The 24496-nt window shown below is 37.9% G+C and overlaps 1 protein-coding gene and 1 long non-coding RNA gene across 4 annotated transcripts; one reads left to right on the forward strand and one right to left on the reverse strand.

Moving 5' to 3' along the window:
* Positions 1 to 327: 327 nt before the first annotated feature.
* Positions 328 to 12046, reverse strand: LOC144455944 (uncharacterized). The gene is made up of 2 exons (XR_013484827.1): positions 11801 to 12046; positions 328 to 1159 (listed from the first exon to the last, which is right to left on the reverse strand). It is a non-coding gene; the product is annotated as an uncharacterized LOC144455944 (long non-coding RNA).
* Positions 12047 to 15520: 3474 nt separating this feature from the next.
* On the forward strand, positions 15521 to 23528 carry GPR132 (G protein-coupled receptor 132). Of its 3 annotated transcripts, none has more exons than XM_020991253.2 (2): positions 15521 to 15887; positions 21779 to 23528. In XM_020991253.2, exon 2 carries the CDS (start codon positions 21792 to 21794, stop codon positions 22854 to 22856), a length of 1065 nt encoding a protein of 354 aa, XP_020846912.1. In that variant the 5' UTR covers positions 15521 to 15887; positions 21779 to 21791; the 3' UTR covers positions 22857 to 23528. The 3 variants fall into 3 exon arrangements, with proteins under 3 accessions (XP_020846912.1, XP_020846914.1, XP_020846913.1); XM_020991255.2 differs by having other exon boundaries at positions 15527 to 15880; positions 21815 to 23528; XM_020991254.2 differs by having other exon boundaries at positions 15528 to 15887; positions 21815 to 23528.
* The last annotated feature ends 968 nt before the right edge of the window (positions 23529 to 24496 follow it).

Consider the following 24496-nt stretch of genomic DNA (forward strand, 5'->3'; position numbering starts at 1 on the left):
AAATGCTAATGATGATAATCTTTACTTTATTTCTGATCTTGTTGGAAAAGCTGCTAGTTATCTCCATTACAGATATTGCTGGCTCTTGCTTTTAGACAGATATTACTTACCATATTAAGGAAAGATCTATTTATTTCTATGCTTCCTAGAGTTTTTAAGGGGAATGGGTATTGCATCTTGTCAAAACTTTTTCTGCATCTAGTGATACAATCGTATGATTTTTGTTATTCTTGGTATTAATATAGTCTATTACATGTTTCCCTAATATTGAATGAACCTTGAATTTTAATATAAATCCAATTTTCTTATAGTGTAAAAACTTTGGGATATGTTGTTGTGGTTGACTTGCTAATACTTTATTTAAAATTGTCACAACATAGTTGGAGCCAAGATGACAGAGAAAAGTCAGAGACTCACCCAAGTTCTTCCCCAAGTCCCTTCAAACACCTTTAAATAATGCCTCAAAACAAATCCTGTACCAGCAGAACCCACAAAAGGACAGGGTAAAACAATTTTCCAGTCCAAGACAACTTAGAAGGTCAAGCAGGAAAGTCTGTTGCACCAGCATGAGAACAGAATGCAGTCTAGCACAGGCCGCACCCCAGCAAACCAGCAGCAGGCCTTAGGGGAGACCTAATCAGTGGCAGCGGTGGAGGTTTCCAGACCTCTCAATCCATAGATGGTAAGATCAGACAACTGGTCAGAAAGAGATTACAGGGTCCCTTTGATGGCACCAGGGACAGGATTCTGTTACATTGCCTATTTGGATCTGGGTCACAGTCCTGGATCTCAGTCCCAGAGTGAGAAGGAGCACTGACACACCAAAGCTTGTGGCCATCATTTTAATGCCAGAAGGCAAATTTTATATCAAAGATATCACCGACAATGAGTGGAATGAGACTTTACAATTGCAGTATGGCTCAGAAGGTCTTCAAAAGAAGGAAAGGTAAAAGAAGGAGAGAGGTAGCACTGTACATAAAGAAGACATATGCACGGTCATTTCTTTGTAGTTACCCCAAGTCAAGTATCAAGTTGCTGGTGTTGACGGGACAAGGTGATGCTGAGCACTGAAAGTAGAGAAGGTTTTGTGGTGAAAGTCCAGGATCTGTCCTGTTTCTCAGACTGCCAAAATTCAAAAGGCATCTGGCATTTATTTCATCTATAACAGAGAAGGTAGACTAAGTGGATTGTTGAATCAGAAAATGAAGTCAAAATGGCACTGAAAAAAGACAGAAACTAAGGGACACACATAGGTCAAAGTATTCAAGTCAAACAATGTTGAAAGTATTGTGTCTTGAAGCACAATTGATCCAAATAGTCCTGACTCTGTCAATAATGGCTTGTGTGCCTTAGAGCACAGATTTCAGTCTCAAAGTCCACAAAATTCCCAGTGCTTCCAGAAACAGATTACAATGTTATTGGTTACCTATCAGATCTATGTTTAAGGGAAGAGTTTATGACTAAAAAGGAGAAAGAGACAACCTTTAATGAGAGGTAAAATGGATAATTTTGATTACATGAAATTACAAAGTTTTTGCACAGACAAACTCAGTGTAACATAAACTAGAAGGGAAGCGGAAACTGAGGGAAAAAATTTACAGCAAGTTTCTCTGACAAAGATCTCATTTCTCAAACATATAGGAAACTGAGCCAAATTTATAAAAACAAGAGCCATTCCCCAACTGATAAATGGTCAAGGGATATTAAAAGGCTGTTTTCAGAAGAAGAAATCAATAGTCATATGAAAAAATGCTCTAAATCACTAATAATTAAAGAAATGCAAATTAAAACAAGTCTGAGGCACCATCTCACATCCATCAGAATAACTAACATAACAGAAAAGGAAGATGACAAATCCTGGAGGGGATATGGAAAACTAGGTACACTAATGCACTGCCTTTTCAATTTTATTATTTATTTATTTTTAACTTTCTTTTTTTTTTTCAATTTTGAGTTCCAAATTCTTTCCCTCCTTCTAGTCCCTCCCCTACCCACACTAATGTACTATTGGTAGAGTTGTGAATTGATCCAACCATTCTTCAATACACTTCATAACTATGACCAAAGGGGCTATAAAACTGTGCATACATAACCTATGGCCCAGCAATATTGCTACTAGGTCTAAAGAGCTACTATATCCTAAAGAGATCAAAGAAAAAGAAAAAGGACCCATAGGTGCAAAAATATTAATAGCATCTCTTTTTGTGATAAAGAATTGGAAATTGAAGGGATATCCATCAGTTGGGGAATGGATGAACAGGTGGTATACGATGGTTATGAAATACTATTGTACTGGAAAAAATAATGAAGGAGATGGAAAGACTTGTATGAACGGATGCAAAGTGAAGTGAATGGAGCTAGAAGAACATTGTACACAGTAACAGTAAGATTGTAACGATAACCAACTATGAAAAATGTAGCTACTCTGATCCATACAATGAACCAAGACAATTCCAAAGGAAAGGTCTGGCATATTCAGTACGAGTTGCTATGGGAAATGTAATCCTGGTTACTGACTCTTAATCAACTTTTTTTTTTAAGGCAATTGGGGTTAAGTGACTTTCCCAGGGTCACACAGCTAGTAAGTGTCAAGTGTTTGGTCTGAGGCCAGATTTGAACTCAGGTCCTCTTGACTTCAGTGCCGGTGCTCTATCCACTGCACCATCTAGCTGCCCTTCTTTAGTCAACTTTTTAAAAGAACAAACAACTTAATAACTCACTACTAAGGAGTAAGGAAATGGACTTTGATTTATGCTTACTGTAAGTAAAATTAGAGTTGTTTTGAAACTTTGGGTTCAGTATTTTTTAATCATCTTTTCTCAAGGGAGTTATGTTATAAAAGTGTGCTTAAGCATGAAGCATATTTACATGAAAGCCATTTCAGTTACGTTAAATACTGCTCTTACACTGTTTAAGATGCATGTTGGGAGACACTTTTAATTGTACAACAAATGGAGGAGCTGTGTCTGAGACTCAGAAGTGAAAGGCACGGCGTGCTTCTTCTAGTTTTCTTCATTCACTATCTTGTGAGGCACATACATTTAAGCTTTTTCTCCCTAAGTTAAGGGGGACAATTTTGAGATACCATACAAATACTTATAATTTTGGTCTTGATGTTTATATTAAATTCTAAGGCCTTGATTTTGAGTCTTTCAATGTATTGTAATTTCCTTTTAGGTATATTGTGATAAGGAAAGCTTATTAAATAAATCTTCCCTTCAAAAACTGGGAGAAAGAAATACTCTTAGTGAAACCATGAAGAGAATAATTTGGTGAAGGTCAGCAGAAGTAGAAACAATACTGTTTTCACCAACCACCTGGACAGAAAGAGAAAAAGGCTGAAAAATTTGGTAAATCTATAACAAATCATGTTATTCCCAGAGGAATGACATGATAGAAATGAAATATTTCAATTATCTGGACATCTACTGGACTGCGCTCTCTCTCCCTCTCTTTCTCTCTCTCTCTCTCTCTCTCTCCAAAAAGGGAAATAATTTTTTGACTTAATGATAATTTCATCCTTCAAAAGGTACCAACAAAGAAGAATTGTATTTTGGATCTGATTCTCACCAACAGGAAGGAACTAGCTGTCAAGATAGATATAATGGTAACTTTAGAGGAAAATGACCATCGTATTTTACAATTTATGATAGAGACAGAGAGGAAACACAGGAATAGTCTGACATTCAATCTTTGTTCTAAGATAACAGATCTGTAAGGATTTAAATATTATTTTGTTACTACAAAAAAAGTATTGCTAGGGCTACAGGGAGAATATTTAACCAAATCAAGGATAGGGGTAATCATAAAAGATAGAATACACAATTTCAATTACATAAAAATTAATCTAGCATGTACAAAATCAATGCACCTAGAATTAAAAGAGAACCTGTCAAGTAGGGGAAAGTTTTTACATTAAATTTCTAATAGCCCCCAAATAGGGAATGACACAGGTAAGATCCTATGGCCAAAATTTCTATAGAAGTTGGCCGGCATGGGAAAATCTTAGAAATGAAATTCTGAAGACAAAGACAAACAATTCTGATGAGAATAAAAAGTGGACCAGTGTAGAAACACAGAGCACTCATCAACTGAGAATGATTCCAAAACATCTCCCAGCAATGCCACAGAGTAAAACACAGCTTGAGCACAAATTCAACTAAAATTCCTGGAAAAGAAGGAACAAGAGCTTGTGTTTAGGAGTTTAAAATGCTCTTATAAATGATTTTATTAATTTATTTTGATTTATCAACAATCACTTCCATATGCTTTTGAGTTGAAAATTTTTCTCCCCCTTCCTCCCCACCACCCTCCCCAAGACGGCGCACAATTTGATATAGGCTTTACATTTACATACCCATTAAACATATTTTCACATTAGTGAAGTTGTAAGTAAAAATTGAAACCAATAGGAGGAACCATCAGAAAGATGAAACAAAACTCAACAGAAGGTAAAAATAAGTGATAGCGATTCAACTTCCATAGTTCTTTCTTTGGATGTGGATAGCATTTTCCATCCCGAGGCCTCTGGAGATGTCTTAGATCCTCGTAATGCTGAGAAGGGTTCAGTTTAACAATCTTAGTCATTGTATAACGTGGCTGTTATTGTGTACAAAGTCCTCTTGGTTCTGCTCACTTCACTCAGCATCAGATCATATAAGTCTTTCCAGGTTTTTCTGAAGTCAGCCTGTTCATCATTTCTTATAGCACAATAGTATTCCATTACATTCATGTACCACAACTTGCTCAGCCATTCCCCAATTGATGGGCATCCTCTCAATTTCCAATTCTTTACTATGAATATTTTTTGTACATGTGGGTCCTTTTCCCATTTGTTTGATCTCTTTGGGATATAGCTCTAGAAGTGCTATTGCTGGATCAAAGAGCATGCACATTTTTTGTATCCCTTTGGGCATAGTTCCAAATTGTTCTCCAGAATGGTTGAATCATTTTGCAACTCCACCAACAATGCTTTAGTGTTCCAATTTTCCCACATCCTCTCCAACATTTATTATTTTCCTGTTTTGTCATGTTGGCCAATATGATAGGTGTGATGTGGTACCTCAGAGTTGTTTTGATTTTTATTTCTCTAATCAATAACCATTTAGAATGCTCTTATAAATGAAATGAGAGAGCATGAGGAAAAAATTGGAAAGGAAATGAGAGATATGGAAGAAAGAATTGGAAGGGAAATTAACAGTTTGGCACAAGAGATACAAAACCTTTCCTAAGCAACAAACTCTCTGAAAATTAGGCTGAACCAAAGAAAAACCTTGAGATAAGAGGAAATACCACAGCAAAATCAAAAGGTTAAAAGAAAAATAGAAGAAAATATAAAGTATCCTGACCTGGAAACCAGATCAAAGAGAGAAAAAAAAATTATGAATCATTGAACTATTTGAATGTCATCACCATAAAAAGAAAACTATCAGCAGCAGCAGCAGCAGCTAACATTTGTACGGCATTTACTATGTTCCAGGAACCATACAAGTGCTTTAAAATTATTATTTCAATTGATCTAGACATCATATTTCAAGAAATCTTAAAACTGCCCAGATCTCTTAGAACCAGAAAGCCAAATGGAAATAGACAGAAACTACTTATCACCTCCCCAAAGAAAGAAACCCCCAAATGAATACTCCCAGAACATTATAGATAAAATCCAGGGCTTTCAGGTCAAAGAAAAAAAAAATACTTCAAGCAGCCAGAGGGAAATAATTCAAGTACCAAGGAGTCAGTCAGTATTACACATGATTAGCAACCACCACCATAAAAGTGAAGATGTCTAGGGGTTCTGGGGTGCTGGGACCCCAAGATCACGGTACCGGGCCCTGCTGAATGAATTCAACTCAAATCTTCTTCAGCCAGAGGAAAAGTTTATTAGTGATAAATCACATTGACCAGGTGACGCCCGTAAAGACGAGCGGGCATGAGAGGTTCTCAGCCTTGTGGGCCTGAGATTCTCAGCATCTGAATGAGGGCCAAGGTGGATCTTAAATACTAAAGTTAGCATTGGGTGGCCAGAGAAGGGGGTTGGGGAAAGGGTCTAGGTAAGAATGCTAATTGGGGAGGTCAGAGAGATTGAATAGACAATGGGAATAGATACTGGAGGGAACAGGAAGGCAGAAGTTTGAAAGGCATCTGCACAAAATCAAGGTGGGGCTAGGGCTTTCAAAAGGAGATAAAGGAAGGCCTTTCTGGGGCCTATAGACAAGAGGGAGCCGATTAGGAAATTTGAAGGTTTAAGGGTTTTCTGGGTCCTGTAGACAAACAGGAGCCAGATTCTATTCAGGGCAAGGGTTGAAGGTGCATCTGAATAAGATCTAAAGGTAAGCTAGGGCTTTCAAGGGAGATGAGGGTCTGGGGCCTGTGAGTCAAGATTCCCTTTGGGGCAAAGGGCCAAGATCTTGGCTTGGGCCCCGCCCCTATCATATAGCTCTTTTTAAGATGGCAAAAAATGGGCATCTGAAGGGCTGATCATCAATTGGGGAATGATTAAACATGTTGATATACAAATGTGATGGAATACTGTTGTACTTTAAGAAATGATGAAGCAGATAGCCACAAAGAAACCTGAGAAGATTTGTACAAACTAATGCAAAATAAACAGAATCAGAACAATTTACACAACAGTAAGACGAAGAACTTTGAAAGAATTAGGGATTCTGATTATTGTGAATATTAATTATGATTCCAGATTACTACTGATGAAACATGCTACCTACCTCCTGAGAGAGAGATAAAGGATTCAGAGTGCAGAAAGAGACAAATATTATTTGGACATGGCCAGTATGAAAATTAGTTTTATTTGACTATATTGTAGTGGTGTTTTTTTTTTTAACAGGGATTCTGTTTTTCTGTCATTCTCAACGGGGGAGAGGGTGACAAAGAAATGGAAGGATGAGTTTTGCTGACTGGAAAAATAAAATGTAATGTTTTTTAAATTCATAGAAGAGAAAAGAAAGCACAGGTAAACAGGACAATTTTGAAAGTAATATGTAGAATATATTGTATTTTTTAAGCAAGTCATATGAAATGAAGATTCATTATTTCATATACAAAATTTTTTTGTGTTTTCTCCTATATGTATAGAAATGCTCCTTTTTGTAGCTTAAATTTAAATGTCAAATATTATTATTATTCTAGAATAATATTCACAATGATAACATGTATAAAAGAAGTGGCATAAAAGACATCAGCAGGGATATGTTTAGATGTAGGGAAAGTGAAAGATGTCCAAATGCCAAACTAGTCCCACAAAATTTTAAAAGAAGTGTGCAAGGGCCTCTCGCACATGGGGAGGAGGATCTGCTATGAAGGATTTATAGAAGGACTTCAATAAGAATCTTCTGGGATGAAAAGATATGGTGGCCGTGTCCATATTGCTGTGATCTTATGTGCACTTTAAGTACCCAAGTATCATAGGATATCTTTGCAGTGTGCCGAAATAGCCTAGTTTAACTCAAAGAGCCCACTACTAGGATCCAGGAGAATGTCAAAACATAGAGACTGTGCTACTTCCCATTGGAGAGTGATGACAGCTTCGTTCCTTACAAAGCCAGCACAGGAATTGTCAACAACTTCTTAGTCCCATGTAAGTGATTTTCCTGATGAACTGCCTCTCCTAAAGGCAGTTTCTGCGCTTGGTTCTCCCTGACTTATGTGATCTTAGACAGATCACTTAACCTCTTAACTATTCCTGGTTTCCTTATCTGAAAAAAAATGAATGACTTAGATTGTTTATCTACTACTGTTTGTGGGACCTTAGCCAAATTGTTTCTTTAGACCTCAATTCCCTCACATATAAAATGAAAGGGATAGGCTAGATGACCTCTAAGGTTCCTTCCTGCTCTAAAAGTATGTGATCCTAAAATGAGCCAATCACCTCTCACTTTCTGCATGTCGAGCAAATCCCTTCCTGTTTCTGTTCCTCTGGTTCCTCTTTTATAAAATCAATAATTTGATTCTAAAATCCAGTAATTTCTATGATTCTAGGCCCCAAGACATTTCAGATTTCTAATAAGCACAACTAGAAATTAATCTGATGGCACGATAACACCCCCACCCCCACCCCTCCAGGAAGACAGGATCTTTGTCTAATTTGTCTCTGTCTCTCCCTCCCCCCCCACCCCCAGCTCAGCTTAGTTTAAGTTCTGCACTCAGTGGGTAGTTAATTAATATTTGTTTAAATGAATTGGGGTTAATAGTAGCTTCCATTTCTATAGATCTAAGGTATACAAATCACTTTGCCCACAACAACCCTGTGAAAAAGGTAGCGCAGAGATTTGCATTTCACACAGGGGGAAACTGAGACAAAGAGGGTAAGTTAGTTTACCAGAGTCAAAAAACTAGCAAGTGTTGAAGCCAATATTCAAGCCAGGCCTCCTGATTCCAATACATTTTTTTTTTTACTACATAACTCTGTCTCTGGAGCATAGCATTATATCCCAAACCAAAGCCGCCTTCAGAGGGTCAGAGCTTCTGAGCTGCCAGATCTTTCCATGCTCAAGATAGACACCCCACCCCCCCAGGACCTCCCAGATTCTCATTGGCCCCTACTTAAAGTAGCTTGGGTCTGCAGCCTTACAGAGATCACTCAAACAGTGCCTTAGATCAGGCAGGAGACACTGGGTCTTTATTATCAGAAAGGGCAAGTCAATTTCACTATTTCTGTTTGTGATAAGACACAAGGAAACAACCTCGCTATGGATTTGTTATTTCTAAAGGAACTGTTCCTCTCACAGCCAAGTGCTTGGTACACATTTAATTTTCATTTCCCTTCTGGACCCAGCTTTTCATTTTCATTTCCACTCTGTCCCCAAATCTTTCACCGTCAACAGCTCACCTTGAACAGACTTCCTGCTGAATACAATAGTATCTGAGGTACTTAGGGAGCTCACAGATTGGGGAAGACAGAAGGAGGAACTCTGAGATGTATGGGAGACAAAATTCACATGGGAAGCAATAGCTGTGGTTTAAAGAAAAAGCCCTTGTCTGAATATCTGGAGACCAGGGTTGTAGTTGTCTAGTCATTCATCTGCTTACTATATGTAAACTAAGGGGTTTTGGTTGGATGATCTACAATTTTCCTTTAGTTCTAGAATGTATGGGCTTTGCCACTGAGACATGTCTTTGGGATTCCATATGACTTTAGACCTCAAAATTAAATTATGAGATAAATAGCACTGCAGCATCATAGAGAACATTAACTTTGTAAGACTTTTAAAATCTGATCAACGCAATGACAAACCACAATTTCAGAAAACAGAAGACAAAATAAGTCTCTCACCTCCTACCCAAGAGGGAATGAACTAAAAATGCAGAGAGAGACATACATATGGGGGCATGGTCAACACGGAAATTTATTTTGTTGGACTACGCATGTTTGTAATGAGGGGAGTTTTTTGTCTTGTTTAGTTGTTGTTTAATGGCGAAGATAACATGGGAGAAGCAGGTGCAAATGCATTTAAAATGAATAAAATTTTTTAAAGGAATAAAAGAGAAACAGAGACAAACTTTTTTCTTGATTTACCAAAAGCGTAAGAGAGGAGGAGGGCTCGTCTTCATGAAAGGGCCCCAAAGATTGTGTCTAATAAATAAGTAAATCACTTGCATGTTAAATATGATAAATTCTATGATTCTAAAGTTCTACTTAAATAAAAATAGTAATAAGGATCATAGTCCAGTCTCCTTAAGTAATCACTGGACACGAGCTTTTGTCCAAAATATTAGCTATAGAAACTCAACCAAAATATAAGGAAAAGCTCTTCTAAGCAATAACAACAAAAATAAATAAATAAAAGGGAAGGTAAGGAAAGTGGAGGGGAAGGGAGGAAAAAGATGCTTTGACTCATGGTGTCAGGCCAAATGATGGCATGGGAGAGCAAGCAGTCTATCTGCCACAGTGTTCTTTTAGTGTGACTGGATACCTCATAGGAGATACATGCAGTCTGAACTAGAACTAATGTTTGGAAGTGTCCCTGAAGAACACTGAAAAGAGTTGAAAAGAATGTGAGATGTCTTCTAGTTCAACCTTCCACCTAAATTCAATAATCTCTTTTATAGCATCTATTTCAGATTCAAGAGACATTCATTCAGTAGCTATTGTGTGCAGAGCACTGTGTTAAGAACTAGGAGACAGGGGCACCTAGGTGGTGAAGTGGATAAAGCTCCAACCTTGGAGTCAGGAGGGGCCAAGTTCAAATCCAGCCTCAGACACTTGACACTTACTAGCTATATGACCCTGGGCAAGTCACTCAACCCTGACTGCCTCACCAAAAAGCAAAACAAAAAACTAGGAGGCATACAAAATTTAGAAGATAGATAATCTTTAAATTCATAGAACTCACAGGGGGATAAGATGCAAATGTAGTTAACTACAACATTATGTTGTGTTACAAGAGAAGTGGGTCATCCAACCTCCATCTAAACACTACTCTCTAACAACTGGAAAACTAAACTTTTTCACAAGGCATCCCATTTTATTTTTGGATAGCAAGCTCTTCCTTATATTAAGCCTGCATCTGTTATCCTCTGCAGCTGAATAGCATGGGCCATGCGAATGATAGAATCTCAGAACCGCAAGGCAATGGAGATCATCTAGTCACACCTGTATTTGAACTGGACGAACCTCTCCAGTAGCCCCAATAACAAGTCAGTTATTCAGTCAGTCAAGCATCTATTAAGCACTTAATATGTGTCAAGCATGGTCATCTAGCCAGGGATAGGATCAAAGAATTATAGATACAGAACTGTAAGGGACTCAAGAGATAACGTAGACCAGAGGTGTCAAACAGGCTGCATTGCTGGCAATATTCTTAAGGCCAGCTAGAAACAGTTCAAAATTGGGAAATATTAAACAAAATTAAAAAGCAATAGAATATAAAGTTGATATATGGTTTTCTAAGTAAATATGTGACCTGCAGGGGTCCTTATGTATAGTTCTTCAGCCTTCCTGACACCCCCCCACACACACATCTCTATTGAAACTTGACACCAACTCCTTCATTTTATAGATGAGAAAACTGAAAAGTTTAGTGATTTATCCAAGGTCACACAGGTTATGACAGGACTCAGATTCAAACCAAAGTCCTTTGACACCAAATATGATACATTTCCCATAATGACCTATAATCCTAGGATCCAAACTTAGTTTTTTGGTTTTATGATGCTTGTTCTTTATGGGACCTGGGAGCAGAAAAATGTCCAGAATGTGAGGAGAAAGAAAAGTCTACAGTGGTAGAGCATTCCTGCCCTCTGGAGTTGTTTAAGCCAAAATTGGACAATAAATTGTCAGGAATATTGTAGATTTGGATGCTTATCCCAGGAATCAGGTGCCTTCCAAGTTCCCTTTCAACTTCAAGATTTTAAGAAAAGAGTCCAGAGGATCTACACATTAGATAATAAGACCTGGGCCAATTCTCACTTGACTATTCCTCTGTCTTCTACATGTTAAATAGTTAGCTTTATGGTGAAAAGCTCTTCAGGTGTATTCTTGCTACATAGTGATCATAGAATCAAAGCATCTAGAATTTGGAAGGTATCTCTAATCCTTCATCTTGCCCACTGTAGACCATTATCCCTACTGGAGATGCCATCTAGCTTCTGTTTGGACCAGTGATGGAGAGCTCCAAGATAGCCCATTCTGTTTTTGGACACCTCTGAAACATCCTCTCCTAGTTCTTCCCTCTGGAAGCACATAGAACAAGTCAGCATCCTCTCCTTTAGGACAGCCCTTCAGATATTTGCAGATAGCATCCATACCTTCCCTAAGACTTCTATTGATATTAAATATACTCACTTCTTTTCATGGATCCTTGTACAACATATCCTTCAGTACCTCAACATCCTGGTTGACCTCTTCTGTACAATCAGTTTGTCAGCACTATTACTAAAATATGTCACTCAGAACTGAACACAACACTCTAGATATGATATAATAGAGACGAGAGAATGAAATCAACACCTCCCTCATTCTGAAGCCTCTACTTCTCTGTAATTCAATTAGCTCTTTTAACTCCAGTCCTGCTTTTGACTCATCCTGGGTTTGTGGTCTACTGGCCCTCCTCCCCAGTTCTTTTCTACGTGAACCATGCTGTGGTTAAATACAGAACTGAAAACAGGATACAATTTTTTTTAAGTATTAGAAGGTTTTCTGCTTATAAGATCCTCCTATATCTCACTGTTGGTAGAGACAAATATGACCTATGGGAGAGGGGTTGGGCTCCCCTACTCCTATTCTGATAGTCTAGGGCCAGGAGCTGGCTTCAGGTCCCTGATTACCAAAGTTCTTACTGGCTTGCTACCTTCCAGTTCATAACACTGGCTGGCTAAAATAAAGGGACAGAATTCAAAAGGAGTGGGTTATTTAAGAGATTTTGGCCCTACAAACTGACTGTTGTCTATCCTGCTCAGTTTGTAAAACATTATTGGAATTATTGTGAAAATGTCACAAATCCTTCACCTTGTTTTGAAGTGTTTCATGTTATTGCCATCACTTTTAGATGCAGAACTAACATTGGCATATAATTTTGACAGAAACTTAAAAGGCTATCACAAACTTTATTGGGAAACAGAATTTGGTACAGTAGCTTCCCAAACATATTCAAAGCCATCACACTTCTACCTATTCCTTCTTTATTATATGGGGGAAATCTAGTAGGTGATTAACATAATAAAGATGATGTCAACTAAGTTTTATTTATAAAAAGTAATAAATTCAAACATTTTTTCATTATCGATAAATATTGAACATTTCATTGACCGTCAGGAATTAATTTTTAAAGAGTAGACATTTAAATGTAATGAGCACTTCCCCCCATTAGATAGTATGGGAAATGAATGTAAAATGTTATATACTTTCTACTATGAGAACATTGTGATAAAATAATAATTTTTCTTTAAAAAAACTTTCAGAGTTCAGGCTAAAGATAGACTAGTTGTAGGGACTTCCAAAAGGTGAAAAGTATCAGAGAAGCCCATCACTCTCACATGAGTGCCAGAAAATTTCTGAAAAAGATCCCAGAAAAACCAATGATGAAGAAAACTAAAGAGAAACAGAAGTAGGGTACTGTTCTGGTCCAGAACTATATAAAAAGACAGCCAGAAACTATTAGTAAACAGACCTGAAGACAACCAGCATTCTGAACAGTTCTGTACTTCCAGTAATCAGGGATCTGATGTCAGACCCTGGCCCAGGACTGAAAGAACAGAAGTGGAGGTGACAGAATCAGTTCCCAAAGGTTACTTTCCAGGGAGACAGAACCTGGTCTCATGGCACTGAGAGCTTCAGCAGGAGAACATACCAACTCAAACCTAGGTACCAACACCTGGGGGGCTGTGCAAGAAGCCCAAAATAAGCATGCTCTCCAATATCCCACTAGGTACCATCACAGCACAGGGGACAGAACCAACTGTTTTTTGGGGGAGGCAATTGGGTTTAAGTGACTTGCCCAGTGTCACACAGCTAGTAAGTGTCAAGTATCTGAGGCCACATTTGAACTCAGGTCCTCCTGACTCCAGGATCAGTGCTCTATCCACTGTGCCACTCAGCTGCCCCTAGAACCAACTCTTAATTAAGGATTGTAGAAGGATAAGAAGGCAGAAACTGGCCAAGGCCAATGGACCACAGGAATTAGAGGGCAGGGTAAGGAGCCAGGAATTAAGGAAGAAAGTAGATTTTAAAACAGAATGGAGCAATCAGAACTCTATGACTCCAGGAGATGACAAGAAATATAAAAAAAAATCAAAAGATTGACAAAATAGAGGAAAGGGTCTACTACCTACTAGCAAAAGCAACTGACCTGGAAAATAGTTTTGAGGGAAATAATTCAATAGTTATTATTATTTAATTTAAGAATTACTATTTTTAAGACTCTCTAAGAACCATGACAATCCTGGATGCTATATTTCAATAAATCATAAATGAAAACTATCCAGATCTATTAGAACCAGAAAGCAAGTGAAAATAGAAAGAATACAGCAATCACCTCCTGAAAGGAAACCCAAGCTGAAAACAATAAGGAATTCACATCCAGAATCCAGAGTTTCCAAATCAAAGAAAAAATTCTGCAAGCATCCAGAAAGAATGAGTTCAAGTACCAAAGAACCACAGCAGGGTAGGTATAGGAGCAGCAGCTACTAAATAAGAGAAGATCTTTCAATACAATATTCCAAAAGGCAAAAAAAAAGAGAAAAAAAAAGAAAATGACACATCCAAAAATAACTTTCCTTACAAAATTGAGTATAATCTTCCCCCTGTAGGGGGAAGAAACCCTGTTCATAGAAGAGAAGACTTTCAAGCATTGTTTTCAAGCATTCATCAGGAATGATGAAAAGAACAGATCTGAACAGAAACTTTAAAATAAAGCACAGGAACTGGAAAGGGCCTTAGAACACAAAACATTTGTAAAAAGTGGAAAGGACCTTAGAGATCATCTAATCCATAGGTTCCCAAAGTGGGCAATACCACCCCCTGGGGTGCTGGTCCAATCCTGGGGGGTGGTAGTAGCCTCGGGTGCAATTTCAGGGTGTTGAATAAAAATAAGGGGGCAATGGAGCACAAGGAAAGAAGAAAAGAGAAGAAAATTTTGAAAAACTGTTTGTACATGCTTCATCTGTTGTATAACAGACTTAAAGTCATCATGATTATATTATTTTCCAAATGAAGGCACAAAATGCAAGTTAAAACCAATCATTGGTCAAGTCCATCAATAGGTCTTAACAAGCAAGTGTCGATAGGTGAACCTGTAACTCATTGTCGGGAAGTCCAGCATGCATCAGCAGGAATATGTATATGTGATAACTTGATTGCAATACAATACTATGTGATTACATGATGCAATATTGTGTCATCAAAATTTCAACACAGAGAAAAACCCACAAATTTACAATAAATTGTTAAATTTAAGATGCATCACTTAAAATATTTTATATATATATATTTAGAAATGACACAAATTTCAGAAAAAAAAATTAAAGGGTCAAAGAAAAGTAGATTTCCAGGAGGAACCTTCAGGGGAGTAACTTCTTTTTTTTTTTTTTAAAGAGGGTAGTAGGTCAGAGAAGTTGGGGAATTTCTGTTAACCTTGTAATTTTATAGATGGGGAAACTGAGGGCTAGAAATGTAGAGTGACTTGCACAGAATCACACAACTACAAAGTGGCTAAAATTCAAATTCAAGTCTTTTAAAGCTTTCTACTACATCATACTCTTTACTACTGATTCTCTTCCATCACTGCCCTTGGGATGTTTATGAGATAATTCAGTTTAGGTCCCTGACATTCAAAAATAAAGGCAAGTAACCCTGAGCAAATCACTTCATGTGACTTAGTTTCCTATAAAATGGGAGCATTAATATTCACATGTTATGTATTTCACAACATTGTTGATATTAAATTATAGAAATATAAGCTATTAATATTATTCAGATTGGCAATAGAATTTTCATAGGTTGGCAAAGAATCAGGTTTTTACAGGAAACTATTTGCAACATGTGAAGAGTTTAAACACACCCACTTGAGAACCACATTACTTCCTAAAAACCTCTCTTGGGCTAGAAAATGAGCTGAGTATATAAGAACTGAGTATGTGTTCCCTTGCAGGCCTTCCTCCCGGACAAGTCACTCTTCTTGGCATTTCTGGCAACCAATCTGCCCTAACATTCCTGGCTTGGTGTCCTGTTAGCCTGAGCTGGTTCCATATGCTGAAGTATCTTTGAAGAAACTGGTATTGTGTGGATGGTCTTGGTGCATCTGTTCTGGCTCAGCTTCAGAAGGTCCAGTGCTGAGAAATAAGCTCTTTGGCTCATCTTTCAAACTCCTTGAACAGACCTCTCATGGGAGCACTGATGTTGGATGTTTTGATGGGAAAAAGAGCAAAGGTAACAGGTAGGAGGAGAATCTGGGTTTGGGAAGCAAAAAAGCAAAGTCTGGAGAGGGCCAAGAAAGCACTAGATTTAGAGAGAAGAAGACAAATTCTGTGATCTCAAGAATAAAACATGAGAGTGAGGAAATGAGACTGTGGTACAGGAAAGAAGAGGAAAATACATTTCTAAGCTATTGTGAGGAGTGGAAGGTAACAGAAGAAAACCTTGTATGATTGACATTTTTAAGAAAGGAAGATAAAGCCTTTTCATTTACAGATGCTTCCTCTTAGAAGGAAGGAATTCTAGATCCTCCAGAAGAGCCTGTTGGTCACTTTATCTAGAGATTAATTTTGTTTTAATTCTACAAATTTAATTCAACAAAAATAAATGAGGATTTTCATATACAAAGTGGAACAGAGAGGCCTATATATGAAGGCTCTATTATGTCTAGCTTGCTTCTTTGTGTATTCAACACATTATTTTTCAAAGCCATCCTACTTGTCTATTTCCTTCTGAACTTTATTCTGTGCTGTGAATTTTTAAAATGTTTCAATGACCCTCTTTCCTTGTCTTCCCTTTTTTTTCCCTTTTCTTTAAGCACTAGGAAAACAAATAGAAAAGTAAGGCAGTCCCTGCTCTCAAGGAACTCACATTCTAATGGGGGGAAACAACATATATGGAAGGTGTCAGTTACAAGTCAGATGGAAAAGTCCATTGTCCTTAGGAGGCAACCACAAAGCATGTGCCTCTTCTTTCATGACATTTCCATTAATAAAATCATCTCAGTTTCTGATGTTGAACCATTTGGCAGTGCCAAGGTCTTTAGTGACAAGAACTTTCTTTTCTGGGTTTCAGTAGCTATGTCTGTAGTGTCTGCTGAGTGAGTTGCTAGGCTGCATCTCCACAAGGAGTTACTTCCTAGGATAACTGCCGTGGTTCTGAGCTAGAAGCCCTGCTATTCCAAAGGCTCTTGGTTTCAGGGTTGTGGCTGCCTCTATCAGAGTCTGAGGGGAAACAGTGGTCGAGGTAGTGGTGGTAGATTGACTTGCCTGATATAGGCTGCCTCTAGATTCTCCCTCACGCAGGCTTGAAGTGTCATTTAAGCTGGCTCTCCTGCCCTATAAAAGGCAGTTGGTTGCAATTGGTATGGTGGCTGGTCCTTTCTCCATAGAACTTGCTTTTCTGGATGGTAGCTATAAGAGTTGGACTGGAGGTAGGACTGGTACATAAAGGGTGTTCCCACTCTCAGGGCTCTTGTGCTAACCACCTGTTAGTGACAGTTGGTCAGCAGTTGAATATGGAAAGGCGCATTTAGTTCAGCAATTGAGATTACTGATAACTTTGAATACACCAGGTTCAATCTAGGGGAAGAGTTGCAAACCAGCTTGCAAGGAAATGAGGAGTGAGTGGGAAGTGAGGTAGGTGAGGTGCATTGAGTATAGACAGTCTTTTCTGGAAGTTTGGTAGTGAAAGGAAGAAGAGATATAAGTCAATTATTGGTAGGTTCAAGTGGGCACAAATGAAGAGTTTTTTTATTTTGTTTTAAAGAATGACGGAGAAGAACATTTTCATAGGCTTTAGGGAAGGAACCAATGGATAAGAAAAGTTTGAAGATGAAGTAAAGAGAAGGAATGGTCAACAGCGCAAGAAATTATGTGCATGGCCCTGTGATCCATGCTGGGAATACAGAAATAGAAACTGATGGGCTGTGATCTCAAAGAGCTTACAATCTTATGCAAACAAGTCTGATACAAGGAAGAGTGAGCTATGTACAAAGGAAAGGTCAAAAGAAAAATGTGAACTCTGTGTGTGTGTGTGTGTGCACGCGCACGCGCGCCCGCTTAGAACCTTAATTGGGCCTTATGAGAAATAAATATAAACAATAAACGAATAAGAAATACCTCTGTGGTGTGAGGGAAAAGCACACAAACATTTTTTAAAATCAGGAGAGAGCAGAGATTGACAACACAACTTGGCTGAAATGTAGATTATGTGAAGAGGAGCATTAGTAAGAATCATAAGGTCATAGATGCATTAATTAATGCAACAATAAGCTCAACAAAAGGTATAGTAAACATATCATAGCAGATGTAAACTATTTAAACTCTATACTTGATCTTCCAATGACATCCTCTGACCAGCTGGTTAAGCGTCCAGAGCAAGGCTACTATTCTGCTGAGGCCTCTAAGGGTAATGCCAAGGGATTAGCAGTATCTTTCTAATATTATAATTCACAAGCCCTCATCTAGTATATCCACCCAACATTAGCCGTGTTACCATCTCCCCACAATCATTCACCAGTTAGGATTTCCCAATATCATCTAACGAGTGATTACACCAATATATTTTGACCATTTATTTCTCCTCAATATCACTGTTAATGATATGCTGAACTCTGGAATATATGACACTGTTTTAATCTCTTATGTTTTATCTATATTACTTGGCTTTCCCTCAAATTATAAATAATATTACTGTATCTTTAAGAGTCAAATGGAATGTGTTGAGAAAAAGAGTTTGTGCTAGCAACTGGAGGTCAATTAAAAAAATGTCTTGCTATAAAATGTATATCCCTATGGTCTCGGGGAAATTATATGTGTTTATCTATGATCTATAAGGAATCTGTAGAGAAAAAAGAAATGAAGAAACTTTTACATAAGACCTGTCAAGGATTATTTTATTAAAAAAAAGAGAGAGAATTCTATAAAGAGTCTGTGAGGAGCTAGCAAGTACAGTGTATTTTAGAATTACTTTTTCCTGTTATTACTAAGGCAAGAACAAGGAAAAAAGACTAATTGCACCTTATTTTATGAGATATAGCTAACTCTTGAGGATAAATATGTTTCTTAATTTTTTTTAATCAATATCAAGAATTAGCTAATTAGTTTGGAGCTGTTTTCAGACAAGTGAAGAGGAGTCATCTATTGTTATACTAAAGGTTTGGGGTGACTATGGCTCTGAACTTTCATTTGGCAAAATGTTGTAAATATATGTTTATATTTACACATACCTTTGTGTTTGTTAGATTTCATTCATTAATGAATGATACATTTAGAAATTTCAACATTTATAGAAATATATATATCTAAAAATCAATTAGCAAACATTTATTAATCACCTCATACATGCCACTGTGCTAAGCAATATGAATACAAAGAATGAAATAATTCCTACTTGCAGTGAGCTTGCATTCTAACTAGGGAGACAAGTGTATGTATTATATATGTATGGATACATACATACATGGAGAAAGTATGAAAGAGAAAGAACATAAATATAAAATGAATAAACATAAAACCATTAAATACTTGGGGTAGAAGGCACTAGAAATTTCACAGATCAAGAAAGGCTTCATGTAGAAGATGGTGTTTGAGTTTCATATAAAAAAAAGAGAGACTATAATGTGGTAGTGAGAAAGGAGGATATTATAGACATGGGAGCTGGTCAGAGCAAAGGTTGAGACTGGCTAATTTGGCTAGATCACGGAGTATAGGAGGGGGAGTGATGTCCAATGAAGTTGGCAAGACAGGTTGGGGCCATGTTGTATAGGACTTTAAGCAGAGAAGTTTGCATTTTATACTAGATAAGTTAGGAAGCCACTAGAGTTAATTTAGTAGGGGAGCCACACGGTCAGATTTGCACCAAAGAAAAATTATCTTGGTAGAATGTACGATGGACTGGAGTGGTGAGAACCATGATGCACTTAAAAGGATGATGCAATGAACTAGTCAAGAGGTGATGAGAGTAAATAAAAAGAATGTAAGTGAAGAGAAGAAATTGGGTGAAAGAGATATTGTCAAGTATTTATTATTGGGAATGAAGGTTTCTCCAGTTCATTAAATAACCATTACTTAATTAACTGGAGATGAGGTATCTAGCAAAATGTATTTATTAGAAAGAAAATATGCATTTGCACTCTCAGATTGCCATAGAGTTTGAGATGATAAAATTAAATACATAGCAGCAAGTTAAATGACAAGTAGAGGGAAAACATTATAAGTAAGTGTGGTCAACTCCAATAAATTTGCTATACTGGGGGGTTTATCCTCCAACCTGCTACATATTTATAGTGTCCTCTTAGATTGCCAAAGAGATACAGATACTGTAAATGGACACCTGTCAATCAAGGTAGAAATCCTCTAGTGTTCCCCTCAATACTCAGGGAATTAACCATGAGTCCAGAAGACATAGCCAGAGACACATGAATTTGACAGCAAGAGTTTGGAAGAGCAGAAGTGGTTAAAAAAAAAATTGCCATAGAAGCAGGAGAAGAATTAATAGCAATGAGGTTGAGCAGCATCATGAGACATATTTGAGCAAAAATCTGCCTATTAAGCTTACATAAAGAGGCAGAAAAAAAGACTGGTAATGTCTCACTTTCTCTCTTTCCTATCTTGCCTCTTTCCTCCTGGGAAAGATTTGTTTATTCACCTATGTGTCTTAAGAGTTTGTTTTGTTTTCTGTTTTGCTGCCATTTTAAAAGCCACTTTCTATAAGATAAAACATGATTAACCACTGCATTACTAAATAAGTCAAGTCAACAAGAATTTATTAGGCACATGTGCCATACAGAGTACTAAGGACTAAAGATACAAATACAAGCCAAAAAATAAAATTTAAAAAAAGGCAATCTCTTGGCACAAGGACTTTACATTCTAATGAAGGAAGATAATACATAAAAGCGATCTGAAAAGTGGGAGTTGAAGAAGGGTTTGAGAATAGATCCTCACTCACTTGGGAGCATGGTAATAAATTCTTGAAAGTCAGAAGCAGAGTCAGAAGACGAAAGATGACTGATTTGGGACTTTCCTCAAAATGTATGTTCCAGGAAGGACTCATCGGTGGGAGAAGGGGGCTACCAGGACAGAGGGATGTTCCAGGGTTAGAACGCAGCTTAGGCATGGTGACAAATCCATAGAGCCAGAAGTAGAGCAGAGATAGGACCTATAGGTCCTTGTATCATTATGCAAATACAACAGGGAAAAACAATAGAGAGGGGACCACCTCAGGGAGAGAGAAAAGTAGGTGTTTTTGTGTTTGTTTGTTTTTAAACTGTAATATCAATTTACTAGAGATAAATAGGTTCCTTTATTTGTGGGGGTGAGTATTCTCTGGTATGGGGGAGGTAGGCCCAATAGGAGAGAATTCTTGATTATATTTTATACCTTCTCAAAACACCAAGGGAAAAAAATGGGTCTGGATTGTCTCATGCAAGTGAGTCAACAGTTTTGGTAGGTGGAAGAAGGCTGTGAGCAAACTGGGAGTGCAGCAGAAGTGAGGGGATGAAAACCACACCCAAAGTGCAAGACAAAGGAAGTAGTGACTTAAGGAGTGGGGAGGGGAAGGAGAAAGAGGAAATAACTAGGCTTCTCCTCACCACCCCAATCATCTCTCTTTCTCTCTCTTTTTCCTTCTTTCTCTCTCCTCTCCATCCCTCATCCTTCCCCTCCTCTCTTCATATATAAGTTTTATGTAAATAAAAAAAATGTACTGAATCTAGTCAGGAAGACCCAAGTTTAATTCTAGCCTCAGATACTGGCTGTGTGATCCTGGGCAATTCATTTAACCTCTGCTTGCCTCAGTTTCCTCAACTGTAAAACAGATAATAATAGCACCTACCTTATAGGGTTGTTGTGAGAATCAAATAAGATAATATTTATAAAGCACTTAGCACAATGCCTGGCATCTAGTAGACACTACATAAATGCTTATTTTTTTTAAATATACTTTATATAGTGAAAAGAATCCTAGATTTGGAGTCAGAGCAGGTAAGTTCAGATACCATTTTCCACTTACTATCTGTGTGGCAAATCATTTCTTCCCTCTGAACCTCAGTTACTAGTTTATCAGTCACTTTGTACCTTCAAGAGTTTGCAAAGATGACCTTGTCATAACAAGAGCAATTCTTTTCAGGAAATTTTCATGGATGAACATTTTTGCTTTGTCTAGTGGGAAGGTCACTGATCTGAAATCCCTGCCACCCTCCATGGCTTCATCCAACTCTTCCCAGAACTTCTGCACTCCATCTTATGAAGAGAGCAAGACATTCCTCACCGTGATGTACAGTAGTGTCTGCGTGTTGGGCTTCCCCACGAATTGTTTCACTGCCTGGTTCTCCTTCCTGCAGGTGCTACAGGGAAATGTGTTGGCCATATACCTCTTCTGCTTGGCCATCTGTGAATTGCTCTATGTGGCAACTTTGCCCTTCTGGATTGTTTACATCAGGAATAATCATGAATGGACAATGGGTTTTCAGACCTGTAGGATAATTGCATTTGTATTTTTCTGTAACATCTATGTCAGCATTTTATTTTTGTGTTGCGTTTCTTGTGATCGTTTCATTGCTGTGACATATGCCTTGGAATCCAGAGGGTACAGACATGTAAAAATAGCTGTGTTCATTTCAATAGCAATCTTTTTTATTGTGGGAGTAGTTCACTATCCAGTTTTTGAAATGAAAGAAAATAAAACTTGTTTTGAGACCCTTACAGTAGATAGGAAGATAGCTAGTTATTATTACTCTCGCTTTGTAGTAGGGTTTGCCATCCCTCTCTCCATCATCATTTTCACAAACTACAAGATCTTCAGGAGCATCAAAACCAGTACAAGTTTGAGTGCATGCCAGAAGGCCAAGGTGAAGTATTTGGCTATTTCTATAGTTATCACTTTCCTGGTCTGTTTTGCTCCCTATCATTTTGTACTTCTTGTTAAAGCTGCAGCCTTTTCCTATTATAAAGCAGACAAGAAGAAAGTGTGTGCTTTGGGAGTCAAGATGAATACCTCTTCGATGGTATTTTTATGTCTGTGCACTTTCCACAGCATAGCAGACCCCATCATTTATGTGCTAGCCAGTGAGACCTGCAGAAATGAATTGTCTCGTTTTCACAAAGGATGGAAACAATGGTCCACAAAGACTGACAGTACCAACCTGAAGTATTCAAAGGATATGGAGGAGTTAACACCAGAACCTATAAACTTATCAGCTTTCTGATACCCCAAATTCTGTAGTAGAGCAATCAGATTTCTGGGAGAATTTATGATGCTAAGAAGCAGGGAGAGTCTAACTGCCAGATTAAGACATTCTCTTCACAGCATCTAAAGAACCTTGTTCTGTGGAACACTGTGTTTTTTTGTAGGGATTGTTCTCTACACCACAAAATAGTCAGGTTAATTGCAATAGACTTATGTGAGGTGCCAAGGGGAAGGTTACCACCAGCAAGGGGTAAGCTTCTTGTAGTAGGAGTATAGTAGGATTTGGGTTTTAAAGGCCTTGAAGAGAGAATACTCCACCCATACAGAACAATGTGAGCAAAAGTGCTAACCTGAGAACCTATGTGTGGGCAGAGGCAGAAAATCAGGCTTTGCCTCCATCTCTGCACAAGACTCCTTTCCCATGAAGAGGCAATTGAAGAGAGAAAAGGAGTACTTGTAGGGCAGCAACAATAGCACGGATTCAGAGATAGCTGTGAGGTCAAAATAACCAGAATGGGGAAAAGAGATGGAACAAGGAGGATCTGACACCTTTAAGATACTATAAATTGAGACATGTCAAACCTTCACTGACCTCTACAAACATTTGCAGAGTCGGTGGTCAGTTAACATTCACTGATAATGACTTTATTTGTTGTAAATACTCTAAATTCAATAAATTCTATTAAGCCTTTTTGATGCCCATACAGCATAATGCTAGAAAAGATACATAATCCGTATCCTCCTGTCCCTCACATTCTAGTTGGAAGATAAGACACATTTAATGATAATATTCAGCACAGCATGATCAGTGCATTTGACAGGTGCAAAACAAAGTAGTATATGGTATCCAAGTGGATAGGTAATTAACGGTAAGGGAAGAACAGCAGGGATGAGAAGGTTTCCTGGAAGAGATGACATTTGAAGTGGGATTTAAAAATTTTTTTTAATATAAATTTATTTATTTTTAGCTTTCAATATTCACTCCCACAAGTTTATGAGTTCCAAATTTTCACCCCATCTCCCCCCTCCTCCCACGCCAAGATGGCATGCATTCTGAATATCCCTTCCCCTTAGTCTGTCCTCTCTTCTATCTCTCTCCCCTTCTCTTATTCCCTTCCCCTTCTATTTTCCTGTAGGGCAGGATAGACTTCTGTACCCCATTTCCTGTATTTGTTATTTCCCAGTAGCATGTGAAAACATTTTTTTTAAGCATATGTTTTTAAAACTTTAGGTTTCAAATTTTCTCTCTTCCTCCCTCCCCACCCACCCTCATTGAAAAGACAAGCAACTCAATATAGGTTGTACATGTGCAGTTATGCAGAACACTTCCATAGTAGACATGTTATGAAAAACTAACTCTATTTCCCTTAATCCTATCCTGCCCTCCCATTTATTCTATTCTTTCTTTTGACCCTGTCCCTCCTCAGAAGTATTTATTTCTGAGTACTCCCTTTCCCAATCTGCCCTCCTCTCTATCACCCCCCTGCTCTCTTGTCCCCTTCTCCCCCTATTTTCCTGTAGAGTAAGATAGATTTCCATACCCAATTGAATGTGTTTGTTATTCCCTCCTTAAGCCAAATCCTATGAGAATAAGATTCACTCCTTCTCTCTCACCTTCCCCCGTTTCCCCTCCACTGTAAGAGACTTTTCTGTTTTTTT

Source organism: Phascolarctos cinereus, unplaced genomic scaffold, assembly GCF_003287225.1.
Source record: "Phascolarctos cinereus isolate Bilbo 61053 unplaced genomic scaffold, phaCin_HiC Scaffold_2;HRSCAF=192, whole genome shotgun sequence".
In the NCBI taxonomy this organism is placed as follows: Eukaryota; Metazoa; Chordata; class Mammalia; order Diprotodontia; family Phascolarctidae; genus Phascolarctos; species Phascolarctos cinereus.